Source organism: Onychostoma macrolepis, chromosome 19 (assembly GCF_012432095.1).
Source record: "Onychostoma macrolepis isolate SWU-2019 chromosome 19, ASM1243209v1, whole genome shotgun sequence".
Classification (NCBI taxonomy): domain Eukaryota; kingdom Metazoa; phylum Chordata; class Actinopteri; order Cypriniformes; family Cyprinidae; genus Onychostoma; species Onychostoma macrolepis.
Window position 1 is genome coordinate 5,078,940 of NC_081173.1, and position 20,101 is coordinate 5,099,040.

General features: G+C 35.6%; 1 protein-coding gene across 1 annotated transcript in view; it reads right to left on the reverse strand.

Moving 5' to 3' along the window:
• The window catches only part of zfpm2b (zinc finger protein, FOG family member 2b), a 57,457-nt gene that overhangs the window by 33,650 nt on the left and 3,706 nt on the right, over positions 1-20,101 (reverse strand). Inside the window, 2 exon segments of the mRNA XM_058753716.1 lie at positions 4,963-5,064; positions 8,718-8,867. Coding sequence (XP_058609699.1) covers positions 4,963-5,064; positions 8,718-8,867 — 252 coding nt within the window.

Below are 20,101 nucleotides of genomic sequence, written 5' to 3' on the forward strand. Positions count from 1 at the left end.
GGCACTGCACGGACAGCACGCCAGCATGGTCTCATGAAAATGCGTTTCAATGGCACAATTTTCTGTTCCTATTTGGTGTGCGTATGATACGCACCTTCCCCACACCCCTAAACCTAACCATTGCATTTCATATGCATGCCAAAGTCAGTTTCTGCATATAAATAGCACACCAAGTAGAAACAGAAAATCGTGCCATCGAAACGCACCTTCATGAGATCAGGTCATTCACTTTCGCTTCTTCTCGAGCAAATAAGTAAATATCCAAGTTAATGCAGTCGCTTAAGTCTTAAATAAACATAAACAGTTGAGAAAGTATTGGATGTGTGTCAGTATAACGGATCCATGCATTTCTTATATTAGGCTAATAATGTTAATCAAACAACAAAAGTAAAACATGAGAATCACTCACCAAGTAACTTCTGTAACTTTAATAGGTAATTGTGTTTGTGTCTAATTACTAGGTTACTTCATACAGTAATACAATTTTCATAAGCACAGTAAAATACTGTTTATTTTGGTAATTTGTATTGCTGTATCTAATGATTTCTCTGAGGACTAAGCCCCCCTAAAGATGGAATCCTAGAACCGCCCCTGGTATAAGGTCACAATGAAACAGAAGTAGCAATTGATCTTTTCCTAGGAGTAAACTGATAAAGGAAAAACAAAACTGTAGGGTGGGGCTTAGTTCTCAGCAGCTTGTTGATTGGATGGAAGCAGATTTGAATGCAAACTTGTAGCCAATTGAAGGAGAGAGGCAGGGTCTAAGGTTGAGTTTATGACTTCGTTCCATATTATCTGTAAAAAATATTATCATGATTTGTTCAACTTTTTTTTTCTTTTGTCAAATGAACTTATATAATTAATGTTGACGATTAAGGTAACATAATATATTGAGTTTCTGCTGATTAAACCAATCATTTTCTTTGTATTAACTCAAATCTTTAGTTACACCAACATTTTTTTTTTTTTACAGAGCACAGAACATTTTTAAACAGTAACCCAATGCTAAAACAACGATTTAGAGAACTTATAATCTTTTAATCTTCTTATTGTGAAAAATTCATGCATGTTTTTATTTTGTTCTTTTTTTTTTAGCTCAATATTTTTAGAAATGAGAAATTCAGGTTGCTTTCTTGGTGCCTTTGTTACAGTGTAGTTGTATAATTAAGTTAGTTAGTTAAGGGCCTTCAGCTCGTGTTCCGAGCCATAGGGACTTGTTGGATAAATGATCTGTAAGAAGATCGATCTTGTGTAAGTTGATTGAGCTCGGCCAGTGTCCGTGTTGTCATTACGGTGATTGTATCGAACCATCGGGTTGCTGGTCTTCCTTGTTTCTTTGTTCCCTCTGTTCGGCCAAGCATGATGCCCTTTTCCAGTGACTGATGTCTTCTTATGGTGTGGCCAAAGTAGGCAAGTTGTAATTGTGTGATCAGAGATTCAAGTGATATTACCGGCTTGATTTGTTCCAAGACTCTTACGGTCCATGGGACTGATAAAATTTGCCTCCAGCACCACATTTCAAATGCATCGATCCTTCGTCTATCCTGTTTCCTTAACGCTCTCGCAACCGTAGGTGGAAAGATCAAACTATGCGTAAGCCGAATCTTGATTGACAGGGTGATGTCCTTAGATTTAAAAACCCTGTCCAGTGACTTCATCGTCGACTTTCCCATTGCGATTCTCCGCTTAACCTCCATAGTTGATGTGGCTTCGGTGTTCACTATCGAACCAAGTAGATTGAAGTCTTTAACAACTTCTATTTCATCGCAATCCAGCTGGAAAGTGTCCTGGTCATAGTCATCAGTTGTGAAGATTTTAGTAATTAAGTACCGGGTAATAATTAACAAAGATGTCCTTAATATGGGTTGGGGTTTAGTTTAGGGTTAGTTGGTTATGCATAATTTACTCTTATTACTATAGTAACAGAAAAATGTATTGAGTGTTCATGACAGGAGCTGAAAAACTGAGTCTATCTTTACACAAGTTATTTTATCACTCTAGTCTCATGCTAACATGTAAATGTTGACGTCTGTGGCTGTACTTCAAACAGTGTGTATTTGAGTGTTTATCGGGTGAAATGTCTTCATTGTAAGTGCATTACTGTGATTTATGCTTGTTTGAGGGACACCAAAAGCTACCACATGTGCTTATATAGTTTGTTTTGTACTGAACTCAGGGTTGAGAATATCTGCCGAACCAATCTGAAAACAAGGAGGCCAGTGAGATAATGAATTCCCTCAGTTTGATTCGGGTTCATTTCCCATGATGCTCTGTCTAAATGTCAGAAGTCTGGAATCCGTCTCTCTCTCTCGGTCGGATGTGAGCGCAGTGGTCAGCCGCTCTCGGCTCTGGTTTACATGTTCTCCGCTGCGTTCCCGCTCCCTGTGTGAAAAGGCTTTAGGGGGCTCAATCAGTGGGACTTTGATGTCGACTGCGGCTGTAATGATTTTATATTGTTCCAGGGATTTCTCTAATCCACTACACTTTCATTAAAATCCCTCACTCCATCCTGCCTTCTTCTGAGGGGCCTCGGACAGAATTGGGCTCCTCGCGTACATCTCTCACTCTTTTTTTGACAATCGTTGCCGTTTCCGCTGCGATATTCATAGGGAAGTTATAACTGCAGATGCTAATTCAATTTGAGATGTTGGAAGTCGTTCCAGGCAATGCTTTAATTCGTAACTGAGGTCCAGGAACAAGGACCAGTGACGGATCCGGCAGGTTATGAGGGTCACGAAACATAAAAGAAAAAGAGTGTGGTGTGACACGATGAAACTACGTCACTCCCACTAAATTCAACAAAACAACCCGCATTTCAAAATCAATCAGGCAGGTCAAGCTGTGCTTGTGGGAATCCAAATTGCTGTATAACTACATTCAAATGATTCTAACATATTCCTGTTGGTGAAACGCTCAGTTTTCTCTAGTGTGCAAGCACCCTTTGTTTTGTTGTGTCACGACACTTGCTTGCAGTACAGATTGAGCGTGATGTGCCTTGAAAACACGTTACTACAGTAATGGTTTCCTATTAAGATGCACTGGGGTAAATGAATATGCAAATAAGATTATTGTGCTACTGTAGCAAGCAAGACTCTCTCCTCTATGAATTTAAACGTGAAATGCATTCAAATAACTAGCATATCTGCCACCTCTTTTCAATGATTAAACAAAAACTGCATCGCTACTTCATGTTTTACATTTTTACAGTGATAGCGCTGTTATTAACAAATATTATTACACTTTATTTCTCATGAAACATACACTACCATTCAAAAGTTTGAGTCAGTAAGATTTTTTAAAAGAAACTATTACATTTATTCAGCAAGAATGCATTAAATTGATCAGTAGAAGTGACAGTTTTAACTTTCTATTCATCAAAGAACTGTATTATAGTTTCCATTTAAATATGAAGCAGCACAACTGTTTTCAACATTGATAATAATAATCATATTTCTTGAGCAGCAAATCAGCATATTAGAATGATTTCTGAAGGATCATGTGGCACTGAAGACTGGCATAATGATGCTGAAAATTCAGCTCTGATCACAGGAATAAATTACATTTTTAAATATACCGTATTACAATAGAAAATAGTTATTTTAAACTGTAATAATATTTCACTGTTTTTTGCAGCCGTGGTAAGCATAAGAGACTTTTGAATGGCATTTTACAGTATGCACAGATTGTTTTAGAGGCGTATGAGATGAAGCATCCACAAAATGTGGTGTCAGATCCCAGATATGACACAAACACACACAAAAACACCAATTCCAGATATTCTGTGTCTGTTGGCTTGGCATAGTGAGACTTGAACTGAAGACAAAAACACTGTTTCCTGATCAGATAAGAAAACGCTGTGCCTCATTATTGTTCGAATGAGTCTGTAACCGAACTAATCATGTTTATTCAGATGACTGGAGGGAGAGAAAGAGAATTCCAGAGATAGAGAGTGCAACAAAGAGCGTGAATATCAGTGTGCTGTGATATCTCACCATCAAGAACTGATTACAAAGACCCGTGATCAGATATAAAGATAGGAGACAAGTCAGCTCAGTTTGGCACTAGTGGCTGTATTGTGTAAATCTAGTGTGAAACACAAGATAAACGCCTCCCAAAGTGCCATTATTACATTATGAGATTTCATGCTTTTAAAGAGGAAAAGGCTTATTACATCATCCAGCTGCACCTTTCAGGCTCACTTTACTCCGTCTTGCACTGTGCAACTGTGGCATATGCACTCTGTGTTATTTGTGGATTTATCTATGTTGCATTGTATTACAACTTTATTTAGATAGTCCATTTTCGACATAATACTATATGTAACTTTGCAACTACATATCAACTAATTCTCATTAGAGTATTAGTAGACTGTTAGGTTAGGGTTAGTAGAATAAGTTAACATGTAGGCTACTTGCAAAGTTACTTACAGTCAGTAGAATATGTTTTTTTCAAATAAGTAATGCAAGTACATTGTTTTCCCATTCATTCACTAGCATCTCTCCTGTCCCCATGATGTGAGAAATTGGGAATAAGTGCAGAAACACTTCCTTCAGCCTGAAATTGATTAATTTCTCTTTTAGTGTGAAAGTGAAGCTTACAGTTGCCAGAAATATAACTTTTGGGTTTTTTGTTATTAAAAAAACAAATAAGCAAGCCCAGCCTAGGAGACAAAAAGTAACGCAAAAGTAACGTAATGCATTACTTTCCATAAAACGTAACTAAATAACGCAATTAGTTACTTTTTTATGGACTAACGCAATATTGTGATGCATTACTTTTAAATGTTACTTTCCCCAACACTGTTAAGCAGACAGTATATTAATACTCTAATGACTGCTAATTGAAATGTAGTTGTAAAGTTACTTATAGTTAGTATAATGTCTGAAGTGGACTATCGAAATAAAGTGTTACCAATGTAAGATATGCTGAGACTGTTGAGACGTGATTGGACAACTGTCTTACTTGGGCCGTCCCATTCCTCTCCTGTCAATGGGCTTGGTTGGACTCTCTCTTCTTGTCCGTCACTGTCTTGTTGCTCCACCTTTAAACTTCCACCCATTTCACCTGTATAAAGACATCAAAGCTTAAAGGTTTTGCGGTACAGACGGCTAAACTGTAGCACAGTCAGTAAACCTAACCGCGCCAGTCGCAGCGGCAGCATCTGTTCATTTTCTTTCATTTAAAACCCTTATTCCTTGTAATTCCAATGTGCAGTTTCTCATTTTGGATTCTTTCAAGTGTCTGCTGTGGGATTTTATGCTCGTTTCTTTGGAGAGAATGGAAAAGAGACAGAGAGCAAGTCCCTGGACCCACCTTGATCACAGACCGGCTGCCTGTGTTAAGCCCTGTGACGAAACTTATTGGAAATGTTTAATTACAGTGTTGGGAAAGAAATTAAGCTACAAGATGATTCCTTAATTAAGCTGTGATTAAGGATTTTCTGCCTTTGGCTCTGACACCATGGGCAAAGTACTATTTAACACCGTCACAGGCAAGAGAAGTTAACTCCAAGAACAGGCCTATTTACCTCAGATCCTCACACAACTTCACACACACACACACACACACACACACAGACAGGGAATCAGACCATGTCCTCTGCAGACAGGAAATTCCTTTCTAGCGACTAGAATGGATAAAACCGTATGATCTTAAAACTCGAGCTGAATAAAAACAGGGACAGAGCCAAGTATTAAACCTTCTTAAAGGGACAAGACAGCCAAAATAACACTTAAAAGCTGGTGCATGTTCAAACCAGAGGGTTACATGTATTCAGATAAATTATGAGTAAAAAAAAAAGCAATATATTGAAAAATATGGATTCCTATGTAATTTTGAGAAATTGACGAGTGGACTACTTATAAATTGTAATCCATTACTGATTCCAAATTACATGACAAAAATTGTAGTTGGTAAAGTAATCCATTAAATTGCACATTTTAGGTAATATATTCAGATTACTTTTGGATTACTTTTAGATTACTTTTGACCTAACTTGTTTATCACATTGATTTAAAAAGGATAATCTTGTACCATACTGATATAAAATTACAAAGAGAAAGAAAATATACAGTTGTGCTCATAAGTTTACATACCCCTTACAAAATGTGCAAAATGTTAATAATTGAAACAAAATAAGAGGGATCATGAAAATTGCATGTTATTTTTTTTTAATTTAATTTAGTACTGTCCTGAATAAGCTATTTCACATAACAGATGTTTACATATACTCCACAAGACAAAATAATAACTGAATTTATTAAAAAAAAAAAAAATGACCCCATTCAAAAGTTTACATACCCTTGAATCTTAAGTGTAATTTCCTCGATGAAACACGACTGTTTTTATATTTTGTGATAGTTGTTCATAAGTCCCTTGTTTGTCCTGAGCAGTTCAACTGCCTGCTGTTCTTCAGAAAAATCCTCCAACTCCTGCACATTCTTTGGTTTTCCAACATTTTCTGCATATTTTGAACCCTTTCCAAAAGTGACTGTATGATTTTGAGATCCATCTTTTCACACTGAGGGCAACTGAGGGACTCATACACAACTATTATAAAAGGTGGAAACATTTACTGATGCTCAAGAAGGCAACACAATGCTTTAAGAGCCAGGGGATGTAAACTTTTGAACAGGATGATGATGTGTAAATTCTTCTCATTTTGTTTAACGATCATATTTTGTAGTTTAGTACTGGACTCCAGAAGCTACATAATGTTTCCCAGAAGACAAAATAAGTACAATTTACCCTGATCATCCAATTCAAATTGTTTACACCCCCCAGCTTTTAATGCATTGTGTTGGACAGTACTAAATAAAAAAATAACATATTAACAAATAACAATTTTCATGATCCGTCTTATTTTGTTTCAATTATTAACATTTTGCACATTCTGCAAGGGGTATGTAAACTTATGAGCACAACTGTATTAATAATTAATATATGAAATAATTAAATGCTATTTTGTGGATAATATGTAATCATGTAATCAATAAAAAAGTAACTGTAGTCCGATTACAAGTATTTTAAAAATGTAATGTAATCTAATTACAAGTACATCATTTTTGGAATCTGATTACATAATCCAGATCACATGTACTCAGTTACTACTCAGCGCTGTCAGCGAGCAGGTGCTAATATTTTCTCAAAGCACCTTATCTGGAAACATGACATTTTTACAGATCCATCTATTTGTTCTAGAGTAATTAATCAGCTTTACCTCCACTACTAATGTAATTATAAATATGAAATCATAACTCATCTAGATGCCATTATCTACTCTGTTATTTTTGACATTTTTATTATACGGTTTGCAGATTAACTATTCTATTATATGACTTTTCATATATGTAATAAACCTCAGCTGGAAAACTGACATTCTTACATATTTATTTATTCATGGTTGAGTAATTAATAAGCAATCATACAGTCCTGAGAGCGGCTCGAAATGACCCCGCTGAGAAAATCATAAACGGTACATCATAACTCATTTTCATCAGGTATAGGTGTCATGATCTATACTTTTATTCTTGACATTTCCATTATACGGTTCAGAGATTCAAAAAGCAATTATGTGATCAAGTGAGGGAGAAAAAAAATCAAGAAAAACAATAAATATTCAAATATTCAAAAATGTTTTTGCCACTGCCCTTCAAAACTTAATAGGTCAAAACATGCGAGGAAATTAAAAAGAATTGCCCCTCTTGCTATTCAACAAGAACAAAAGCAAACCGGCACACATCGTTCCACCAATTTGGAACAAAAAAGCGCAAGTGATTGTTCTTTTGAAGATTGCACGCTCGCAGGCAAAGCAGGTAGTTTATGCACTTCACTTTTGCCGTCGCAAACTTTTGGACGTCAGGGATACCGAGACAGGCATTTCAAAGAGAAGATTCATCGTTTACAAATAGAAAAGCATAACGTTAGGATGCAGAGTGAATTTCAAATGGCTGGGGGGGCTCTGAATTATACCGTTGTGACGGTGAGGTGTGGCCGGCAGAAACGCCTGTAATTGAATTTCAGTTCAAAGAGCTGATGCTATTAGCCTGAGTTTGATGGTGGAGGCCTGCAGCAAATACCAGCAACTCTGTTGTTATTTACTATGACCAATAACCCTGTTAGTAACATATACAGTAGGTCTTCCCTCAAAATGCCATATTTCGTCAATCTTCTCTTTCATATTCAAATTCAATTTCAGCACAAAACCAAACACTGCTTTGAGCTAAAGGGGCTGCGGTGGGAAGGTGGGGAAAGATTGTGGGTTCTAGAAAAGGTCTGATACTTCTAACATTTATAGAGCATTGTGAAATACAATAGAAAATCTACATCTCTCTATAGGATTACAGTACAGAAGTGTTTGTTTGTGTACTAAAACAAGCCCGTACATGTGCTTAAAAATGATGAATTTTGTGTGTATTGTGATTTCGGTATCACTTTAGATTAGGGAACCTGATTCACTATTAACTAGTTGTTTATTAACATGCATATTACTAGCATATTGCCTGTTTTATAAAGCACGTATTAATCTAGATCTTTTAACCCGACACCATATCTAAACATAACTACTACAACAACTAAAAGCAGCAAATTAGGAGTTAATTGAGGCAAAACTCTGAGTTAATAGTATAGTGAAAATGCATTTCCTAATCTAAAGTTACCATGATTTCCAATTGATTTTCAACCAGATACATGTTTTCTCAGGTTATCTTTGAGCTCACCGTTCCTCAAGCGATCTCCATCTTTAGAGACAACGTTCTCTGCGTCAGAGTAATAAAGCAAGTCATCCTCCACAGACCCGTCTTCTTCTTTCAAGATCTCTTTCTTCTCTGTCTCCTCAGAGTCTGTCTCAAGCCCATTGTCAAACACCCCTGTCAAATAACGGAGAAACAAGTGCACAGCATTAGCACTTCAGAAGATACGAAAGTGAATTCACCTTTGTCTTCACTCTTGTGAAAAATAAGGACACTTTAATACACTTTTACGAAGAGTACTGTATGGAAATCATATACCGTAAAATAATATTGAACACTTAATTGCATAAAATGTAGTAATTAATTAAAAAAGCTGAGTGCTTTCTGACCCACTTAAGTAGGACTTAAATCTTTATGTAATTTCATAATTACTTCTATTGTCTTTGAAATGTGGTTAAAGTTACTACTGAATGTACTGACAAGCATTTAAGGTAAACTAAAATATACTTTAATGTTATTTCTATTTAAACATTTATCTCGTGTATTTAAATATGTTTGTAATTACACATTTGCACATTGCAATTTAGTACATTTAAAATATATTAACTTTAAAGTGTAATAATGAATAACACACTACAGTTTACTTTACATGTGCTTTAGTATGTTAATGATTTAAAATGTACCTTAAAGTAAAACTTTGATATTACTTTTTAAAGTGTGTTAAAAACATTTATGAAAGTGCACTTAAGTGGCTTTTTAATTCATTAATATTACATTAGCTGCAAGTAGAGTTTTTAAAAATATGCATACAAGATTTGAAGTACACTACATGTGCACATTCTATACAGTTAAGTGCACACTTCTTTTTTACAAGAGCATTGATGAGGCAGATAATTGGGTAGCTATATCAAATATTAAAACTGACAAGATTTGACCATTTTTGAAAGATGTAAATGTTAGAAAATGTGCAAGGGTGTATTGGGTGGATGCTTACTGGCACAAATGAAAGTAAATCTGATGTTTAGAAAAGTAAAAGCACATCTCTCATCAACAAGCCATGTAACATCTTATCCATCAAACACTGCAGGATGCAAACACCACTGAAAAAGTCATATACCGCCATGCACGCAAACTACGACAGTACATCTGTTTTGTAATGTTTCTGTACCTTCGATAAGTATAAATGAATGCAACTGCAAAGTGTTCGAGCAAAGCCAACACAGGAACAGATCCAAAGCCTAAGGTTACGTCTGCTCCGAGATAACTTGTTCACGCAAGCAGCAGCATTGAAGGTAGACATAGCACACTTTCTTATTAATTTGCCTTATCAGTGGGTACAATGTTGATTTTTCATTTGCTTGCCATGCCTTTGGGTGGTACACCCGTGCAATCACAAAGTTCATTTTTCTCTGTTTGATTAATTTCTTTCCTCTGTCAAAAAAAAAAAAAAAAAAAAAGACATTGGCTACATTCTATCAAGAGAGTCCTTTTCCCTTCCAGCTGTACATGTACTTTGATATTTGCATATTAATGTTTTTTCTTCAATCAGGGGGCAAGGAGGAATAGCACCCACCTGAACGAAATTAAACAGACGTGTTTCACCTTTGATATTAAAAATATTCTGGCTTCCACTTTTTATGTTTACAGGGCTGAAAACTGTAAGGGTGGATGTACATTCAGTGAGAGTCTATGTGCAGAACCGTCTCCAAAAGTGAACCAAATCTGACAAAACCTCTCTATGGAGATGTTCTCAGTAAGAAAATCAATTGATGTATAAAATATGTGTTGTTTTTACGCTAAAAATAGCTAAAGGTTTTCATTTGGGTGAGGTATAATGTGTGTGTGTGCTAGTGCCGTGATGGTGTGATCTGGGTGAGTAAACTCTTTCTTTTCTTTAGCTTTATGAATGGCCCCTTTGTAGGAGGGCAGCAGTGACTGTGTGCATGAAAGGAATGGAGACACGGACGCAGTGAGAGCAAGGTCAGAGTTTTACAACATTTGATCTTGTAGCAAAAACAAAAATGTCCAGACAACAGATGACAATGTTACTTCTCCACAGCTCAGCAGACTTGATGGAGCTCTCGCTTGAGTACAAACTTTGTTATAAACATATTTCATTCCTAGTATAAATGATTGTAGATGGCAGCTCAGATTATTTAGTCTTGGAATAACTTCAAAGAAATGAAATGTTTGAGTTCTTATGGAAATCTTTTGATTGCTGACTTTAGTATCTTGGCAAATCTTAAACAGAGCTCTAGGATAAACGCTAGATACTAAATACACTGTTAACCCTTACTGAACTGTAAAATGACCAGTAACTTTAGTGTAATGTGCATTGCATCATGGGTAGTTTCAGTGACCTTGCTTATAAATTACAGTAGCTTTTTATCAATTGATCACATCAACTAACTGTCAATAATAAGAGTAAAATGCTATAATTGTAATTGTAAATAAATCTGCAAAGCTCATAACATCTACACTATATATGTTTTTAACAGATTAATGAAGTGCTTTACAAGAAAACACTCTCTCAGTTTTTATTCTTCAAAAAATTTTGTTACTTGCTTTTCTTTAGAATTGTGAAATTTACTATCCATATCTGTGTGAAAATTGTTTCTACACTATTTTTTTTTATGTGTATACAGATTTATAAAAATTAAAAGAATTGGTCATACATGCACTGATAAACTGTACAAAAAATGACATTGAATAAATACGAAGACCGTAAATAAGGTCCATTTTCATGTTGACAAAAAGGTCAAATAAGCACAGACATCGTTTGCAAACAGAGTCTAACCTCCTTCCAGCAGAACACACTGCACTTCAACTCCAGCTAGCCGCTCAAACACTCAGACTTCCTCTAAAACACACACACACACACAAAGCAGAAAACACACAAAGTGAAATATGCAAGTATGCGGGTATGATCTGAGTGACTGCTAATTTCATGCTTGGATTTGCCGCTCGCCTGCGATGTTGGAGGCGTGTGTTTGCATGGTGATAGCGGCCCGGCTCGGTATCAGCTGGCTTCAGTGTAGAGCCATGCTGCCCCGTCGCACACCGCAGCCAAAGCAGGACGCTCTCCAGCGCTCTAATTACACCTGAGCTAATTCAATCTGACAGCACCGAGCCGCATGGAAATCAGCCTTCTTTTCCCCGCCATTCCAGTCTGTTCCTTCTATTCTGCTATTTTACAGTAGAGTTTTTACATCTGACCAAAGACTGATGAGCAGGAAGGGCATCCTACCAATTATTTTTGAAATGCAGAATGCATACAGTGCACAAGATGCAAATTTTCTTCATGCAGAGAATATGACTGAATTCATTTGACAAAATATGCAGTAGTATACAGAATATGGCAGAGAATATTATATCCCACAATGCAATGCGCTCAACTTGACCTTCCATTTCCAGTTTGATGAATATTGAAATAAAAATAATATAAATTTTCTAAATTTGAACATTTTGTTTTGACTATTACTTGATTGGATTGCCAAAAGTAAAACAGATCTACAAACAAAACAGAATAATAAATTGTAGTTAGAATGACCCCAAAATTCAATTTATGGAACAAATATGCCCCAATATGGCTGTGCTTGTCTTATATTTCTACATGAGCAAGCGTGCTGTTTGTCCCAATATAAGGATGACTGCAGACTGATATTACATTGATTTTATACAACAGTTCAATTAACAAGTTAATATTGCGAGTTACATTTTAGATGCCGTATTGTCAGAATTGTCTGTTTTTGCTCTTTAAAATGTTTTTTTTTTTAACAAATCAGTGATTTCAAAATCCATTCATAAAAACAGTCACTTGCTTTGTTCCTGACTGAATCTGCACTTTTGAATGAATCAATGATTCAATGATCCATTCATAAAGACAGTCACTTGCTTCGTTCCCGAATGAATCTGTGTTTTTGAATGAATCAATGATTCAATGATCCATTCATAAAGACAGTCACTTGCTTTGTTCTTGAATGAATCTGCGTTTTTGAACAAATCAATGATTCAATTATCTATTTATAAAGACAATCACTTGCATCACTCCTGATAGAATCTGCACTTTTGAATGAATCAGTGATTCAAAGATCTATTCTATATCTATAAAGACAGTCATTTGCTTCGTTACTGAACGAATAAGTTGTTCAAAAGAATTGGTTGAATAAATTATTCAATGACTTGCCGCACCTACTGGTGGTTTTGGTTTCAAATGTGAAAGCTTAATTTCATTTCAAAAAATAATTTTATATTTTAATATTCAAAATATTTTTAAAACATTAATATCATAGAATTGTGTATGCAATTGTAAGTGCAGTGTAAATCAATTCTGCTGTTTTTATCAATATTACACACCCGTTGTATGCATATTGCAAATACCGTGTATTGCAAACCTGTGCATAACATCCAGAAACTACCCTCCTACACTGACCTACTTAATTTCATTTTGCAGTTTTTAAAAACAATTTGCTTTACTATAAGGACAACACAACACAAAAACTAAGATGCACCATATAGAGTATGCATGCTTGACTACATTCCCAAACAGAATCGTTTTTCCTCCTGTTTCTCTGTGTGAATGTCAGATTTGGATTCCTCCTTCTAAACCTCGGCACAACATCAAACAAACAGCTGTGGCAGCCTGGCAGCATATCACATGCCCGATCACCTCAGTGGCATAACATCTCAGTCGTTCTGCTGGGCTCTTCCCAGGGGTAGATGGGCCAGAGAGATCGGAGAAAACAGGAGAAAGGGACAAGGAAAGAGAGGGTTCAGGAAAGGTGTGGGCCAAGAATGTCTTTTAAAGTCTCTCAGGGCCTATATGAGAATATCTACTGCACCTCCAGGCCATGTTTAATTTGACATGAATAATTAACATTAGGCTGAGAGGGATAAAACACAGCATGTTCAATATATCGTACGATCTCAGAAATAAATGAATAAAAGCAGTCAGTCGAGCAGTATCTTTTCAAATGGTACAACTTTGTACCTAAAGGGTCCATATTGGTATCTTAAAGGTCAATAATAGTACTTGAAAGTGTATGTATTGGTTCATATAATGTACAAAAGTGTACCTTTTGAAAAGATACCGCCCCAGTGACAGTTTGCGTACCTTTTTTCTGAGAGTGTACGGTTGCATACAATGTATAGTACAAAAAGAAGTGTGTTACAAATGTTACACTAAATGTAGTGTATTTCAAATGCTAAAAGTATGCTTTTAGAAAATGTACTTGCAAGTAATATAATCAAATAAAAGGCCACTTACAGAGTTTCTTAACACACTTTTAAAAAGTGCACTTTATATTAATGTCAAATGAAAAGTTTTACTTTAAAGTACATTTTCAATCAGTATGTTTTAATAATATTTTGTTGTGCTTTAAAGAAGTACACTTATTTTGATGTGTTGACTAACATACTAAAGCGCATGTAAAGCACTTGATTATCATTTAAACTAGTGTTTTTGATATTTCATTTCATATATTAACATCAAGTTAATATATATTCTAAATGTGCTAAACTGCAACTTCATCATTAGAAAGGTGTAATTACAAATATAATTAAATGCACGCCATACAAATTTCAAAAGAAATGACATTATATTTTAGTTTAGCATAAATGCTTGTCAGTACATTCAGAAGTAGGTGTACTTTAACTATATTTCAACAGACAACAAAAGTAATTATGAAACTACATATAAAGATAAGCCTACTTCAGCGGGTTTAAAAGCACTCTTCATTTCAGCTAATTGCTTTTAATATAAATGTAAACTATAATACATTTCCATTTAGTTGTAAATAACATGCAATTAAGTGTATATTTTTACAAATATACCAAAGTGTACATCTTAACGTACGTACATTTTATTAAGGGTAGTGTTGGTGTAATTACTGTGTTTTTGCTTTTTAGCACCTAAAGCTAAGTATATAATATTCTCTATACAGCTCTCAAAGCATCTCGGTGATACATCTTTGTTTGCTCTGTGATGTTTGGGGAGAATGAAAAACTCCATGCATGACTAATCTGAGATACAATATGAACTTTTTCGTTTAACATACAGAAGCCCATCAGCGATCACCGTGTTCCCATAATCCTCACACACACATGTTCAGTGTTTCCCACGAACAGCCTTTGTGCTGCTGTATCTTTAAATGAGATTAGTTGAATGATTACACAACGTGGAAATATGAGAAACGTTCAGATCTCATCCTACAATACACTCTGTTATCCCAGAATTAGTATTTAAGGAGAAGTGTAGGAACAACGACTCGTATAAGAGCTGACATCTAGACGGAGAAACTGTGACTGAAGAGGGAACACAATGACCTACAACATCCTTGTCTGAAAAAAAAAAAAAAAAAAAACGGAATTCTCTACTGAAACCCAACAAGAAATCAACCCACCATAAAATAATCAATTACATTCATCAAATCAAAGTCTCCATTATCCAGACATTTACTCTACTGATATTGTACAAATATTGTATATTTACATTACGAAGGATGTCATACAGCAGAAGTACAAAATTCAAAGTTGCGAAATCTCTTAAATCATAAATTAAGCATAACTGATGACCATCCTAAAATTGTTCAGAAGTAATAAAAATGCACAAATAAGTAAGAGTATGGCACTGTAAAATGAATGTAGATCAGCATCTGAAATATTTGAGATCATATTGAGACTTTTCACTGCAGACTTTACAAATCTGAGCAGAAATCACCATTGGTCATTGGGGTTGTTTTCTCAGGAGAAAATCAGAGAAGCAGCAGATTTACACAGAAGTCTCTGTTAGTTCATTTAATCTCATTACTGTCTATGAAAATCAACTGAGATATTAAAGAGATCTTCTGTTTTATTTTTATTTTCTGTGATCCTCATATTCTTGGCAAAGAATCCCTTTCCAAACAAGCAACACACTGTATCATTTTCTGACAAATCCCTGATATAAACAGAAAGCACAACTAATAATTAAGCTTTACAGTATTCCAGTATCCTGGGAGCACGCTGTGCAATCACTAAGGTAATTAAAGAACTTAAAGGCTGTCATTTGATATCAACAGCTTTGCAGACTCAACCCCAAAAGCACTTTGAATTATGAACTTTTAAGCACAGTTCGCAAAAGATCCTCACACAAACTTCAGCTATCACCTATTAGTGCCCCGGATTTGTGCCATTAGCGATTTTCCACTCCGCATTTAAAAGCGTGCCATCACATTTGCTGTGGAGGTGCTGAAGTTAAAATTAGACCGCCGAGCTCTTTAATCCCAACAAACACCGTTTACTGTGGCACCAGCAGCCACTGTACAAGCAAACATATCTGGCTTTTCAAATAACTCATTTATTAAGCATTATATAAGTCAAGATGATTTGACAATGTCTCATGTTTAGCGTCTTTGTTTAGATTAGACACTGATTAAAAAACTGCATCCAACAAGCAAACCGCTCTGAGCTCCTCTGCACTTCTGTTTATATATTTCTGTCTCTTTAACTTCGTAAGTGATATTTCAGCCACATGACGATCAAAATCTCAGAACCTTCCTGTGAGGAACAACTCCACACTGTTAGACATTTCTGTAATTTCTACAGTTATTTACTATATATCACCCAATATGATACTGCAAATTCCCTTTACAGTGAATAACTGTAATACCCTTTGCATCATGGGAATTTTCTGTGACGTCAAACCCCACATATAGAGACTTACTGTATTTTTTAAAATTGCTGTAAACTACTGTATTTGCCGTAACGGCCTCTTTGGCGCCATTCTATTGAGGTTGTTTTATTTTCCTAATTTCTTACATTTGGATTGACACGATTAGCCCTACACCGTTTATACAACGCCGCAACAGCTTGGGACTGACTACACTGGATGTGTTACATCGCTTGTAATGATTGGAAAATCCTTTTGTACTTCGTGTCAGAAACAGCGCGAGTGCTTGGAGTAAATGTGTATGGCAGAAATATACCGGGGCATCACTTTACTGTCCGCATCCACTGTAGATAGTATAATGGGTTCTATATTGTCTTTTGTCGAGTCGCGCTGTGCCATTCGCGTCTGAGGAAGACACGGATCCAGCGGGGCAGCGCCGCGGGTTTTGCCCGGGGATGAAAGCTCCGGAGAACATCTGTGCTGTGTGTTGATGCACCTTACGAGAGAATAAGACCAGCAAGCAAGGTAACAATATATGTACGTTTGTCTGTGTGTTTGTGTCAGATTTTTGCACACCATTTTAACCTAGTAACATTTACCCGTCAACATGGCAGTAACAAACTTTACCATGGTAAACTGTTGTTACAAACGACTTTTGCCAGCTTATTGAATTAAGTTACCGAATTAACATTTTTTATTATTTCTAACGAGCAACGCTTTATCGTATATTAACATTAAGTTAACTAATTTGAAATTTTGCTCAGGTGTTAGTAGTTAATGTTGGGCAGTAGCCTATTGAGAAAATAAAATCGTATGTTAGCTAGGCTAAACAAGTTATATGGCTAGCTGCCTTTCTAGTTTTAGAATTAGTTTGTTATAGTTTTAAATAGAATTTAAGATTTACTGCATTTTTTTTGTATTTGTGTTTTAAAGGCAATGAAGCATCAAGAAAGACATGAGCAGGCCAGCCACTCTGAGACTGATAATTCATGGTAAGAGAACAACTATGGTTTTGAGAGGTTTGTGTATTTTATATGGGGGTTGCCTTTTAAAAGTGTGTCATTTTTACTTCTTGTTTTTCAGAGAAGACATTTCTGTCACTAACAAAGTGGATGGTGAGCAAAGATGGTGGCCATGTTTTGGAGCAGCATCTGGGTTTTGCAGATGGCTATGTAATGTTTAATTGAATGCCAGTAGTACCTATGTAGAGTAAAAATAAAACGAATTCTATATAAAAATTATACAATCTAATTAAATCTATATTAAAATGAATGAATTACAGTAGTATAATGATTAATTTGATTATTTTTACAGTAATTTACTGTAAACCAGTACAGTTTTAAGTCAAATACAGTTTGCTGAAAATCTTAATTACAGTAACTTACTGGCACTTACTGTAAAAACCCTTTGAAATGTCTAACAGTGCACAAACGTTCAGAGCAAGTAACATATGAACTCTTAACAGTCACTGAGGGAAGATATTCTTCATTTCCACAACTAGCTAAAAGAGAATGTGCTTTGAGGCATTTAATAATCTGCAAAATAAAGTAAAATCCTTTATCGAATGGGTTTGATCATACATTTCAGATACATGATTTACTGTAGGCAGTCAACAAACCAATTCCTCTTTCACTGAGCCAACAACAGGATGAAAATATTCAACAAAAATCCCTCTCTTTATAATATCTCAGAAAGTTCTTTGATTTATGAAATAAAATAGTATAAAGAGGAGGGTGGTCAATGACTGATATTTATATGATATCACCATACTTAATTTAGAGATAGTAAAAACATATGCATAACAAATGTTGAAATTTAATTTATCTTTTTTTAAATGTATAACGATAAAAAATAAACTTTTATTTAGATGGAAACTGCAATGGATTCATAGAAAAGCAAACACTACATTTCTGTCAAATAAATCCTATTTTTGATGTGTTCAATACATGCATTATGCATCAAATGGTTATTTATATATGTAAATATACATGACTGTAACCTCAAGAGAAAGCAATGTAATTGTTGTGGGAAAAACAAAAAAAATTTACAGAACTACTGCTATGTTTAAAGTTTATGGCCCGCCCAGCTTGGAAACTCGTTTATTAAAATGATCTCAGAGTTTTTCAGTTGTAAATACAACTAGAGAGGCCGTATATGACCAATTTTTGACTAGAAAACTCGCATTTACAATAATTCTGATTATCGTACTTAGGTGCTGGTGTTATCAGTGATGTCAAAATAAAAGTCCACTTCCGACACATTGGCCAAACTTTTTAAATATTTTTTATTTGAATTTTCTGCCAATTTTTGGCAATTTTTTTTTTAATATTTAAAAACAATCCCAAATATCAGCAGATGTATCACCTCGGGAGATCTCAGTAATGTCAAAATAAAACTCCTGTACACTGTCAAAATAAAAGTCTGCTTCCAACACACTGGCGAAACAGATTGGTGAAACACTTATTTGCTGATGTTGATAATTTAAAAATCCCAAATATCAGGCAATATATTGGCCAGGGAGATCAGTCGACCACTACTTTTACGACAATAAATTAGAGTGTAGTAACACTTTATGCAGAACCAGAAGTATTGCAAAGCTAAATAAGCTAAAGCTAAAGAAATTAAATTGATGTTTTAATGTTTATGATACCCTTATATGGTATATATAATACCCTTGTTGTCTGATTCCATTGCTGATTTGACATTGTTCAAATGTAATCTTGATCTACAGTTTTGACTGCTTCTATCTTTTTCCATTGAAATGGAAAGATGTACTTGCCTATTGACGACATAGAAAACAGACACCCAAGGGCGCTACCAAGATGGCCGCCAAGTGCAATGACATGCCTTAAAGGGATGCTGGTCTAACTGGAAGGACAAGCTCTTTAACGAATCTTCAGTACAAACACTCTAATTGAGCAGTCTTTTTGTTCCCATTGAAAACCAAGCACCAGTTTGTGCATCTGACAACAGTTATTGATTTAACATCATTGAACTCTAAAGGCTCAATGAAGGTGAGGAGAATAAAAGTGGCATGTTCCCTTAGAGCCGCTGGACCTCACTGATAGGACATCTAGCACAGCAGGGGCAACAATGATTAAGGCTCGTCAAATAAACATCTCGCTTATCTTGTTTTTGCCATTGATTCTGTCGGCCTCTTTTAAAGCTACTGGTCCCAGAGGCGGCCTGCAGACGCGCTTTAAGGACAGTCTTTTATACATTTGTATTATAGTGCTTTTTTGTTTGGTTGTATTTTGTGTTGGTTTACTGATACAAATGTTGAAAGGTACACAAGCACACACAAATATATATATTTGTGTGTGCTTGTGTACCTTTCATACAAGTTGTCATCCACTAGGTTGCCATATGCTTTTTTAATATTATTTTGTTCATATTTTGCATTGTTTTAGTAAATGTAAAAATGTATTGGTGTTTTATCATTCTGCATTTGCACCATTTTTAAAGCAATAAACCAGTCAAGACTGTGCATTACAATAATTTTACCACCGTTACCTCTTACCTTTACTGTAATGCGCAGCCTCTCATGGCTTGTTGCTTTTGACTAGAATACAGGCATTATTGTGACCGACTTGTGGAACTGTTGTGTGTAACAAACAAAGACAAACAGTAGCTGCATTCCTAAACAGTTGGGACGTCTCCCAGCGTTCCTGGAGAAGGGTGAGACAGGCGCGTGGCGTTCCTGTCCTCTCCATCTCCCCTCCTCCTCCTGCAGCCTAGTGAGCCACAGCACTTCATAGCTCAT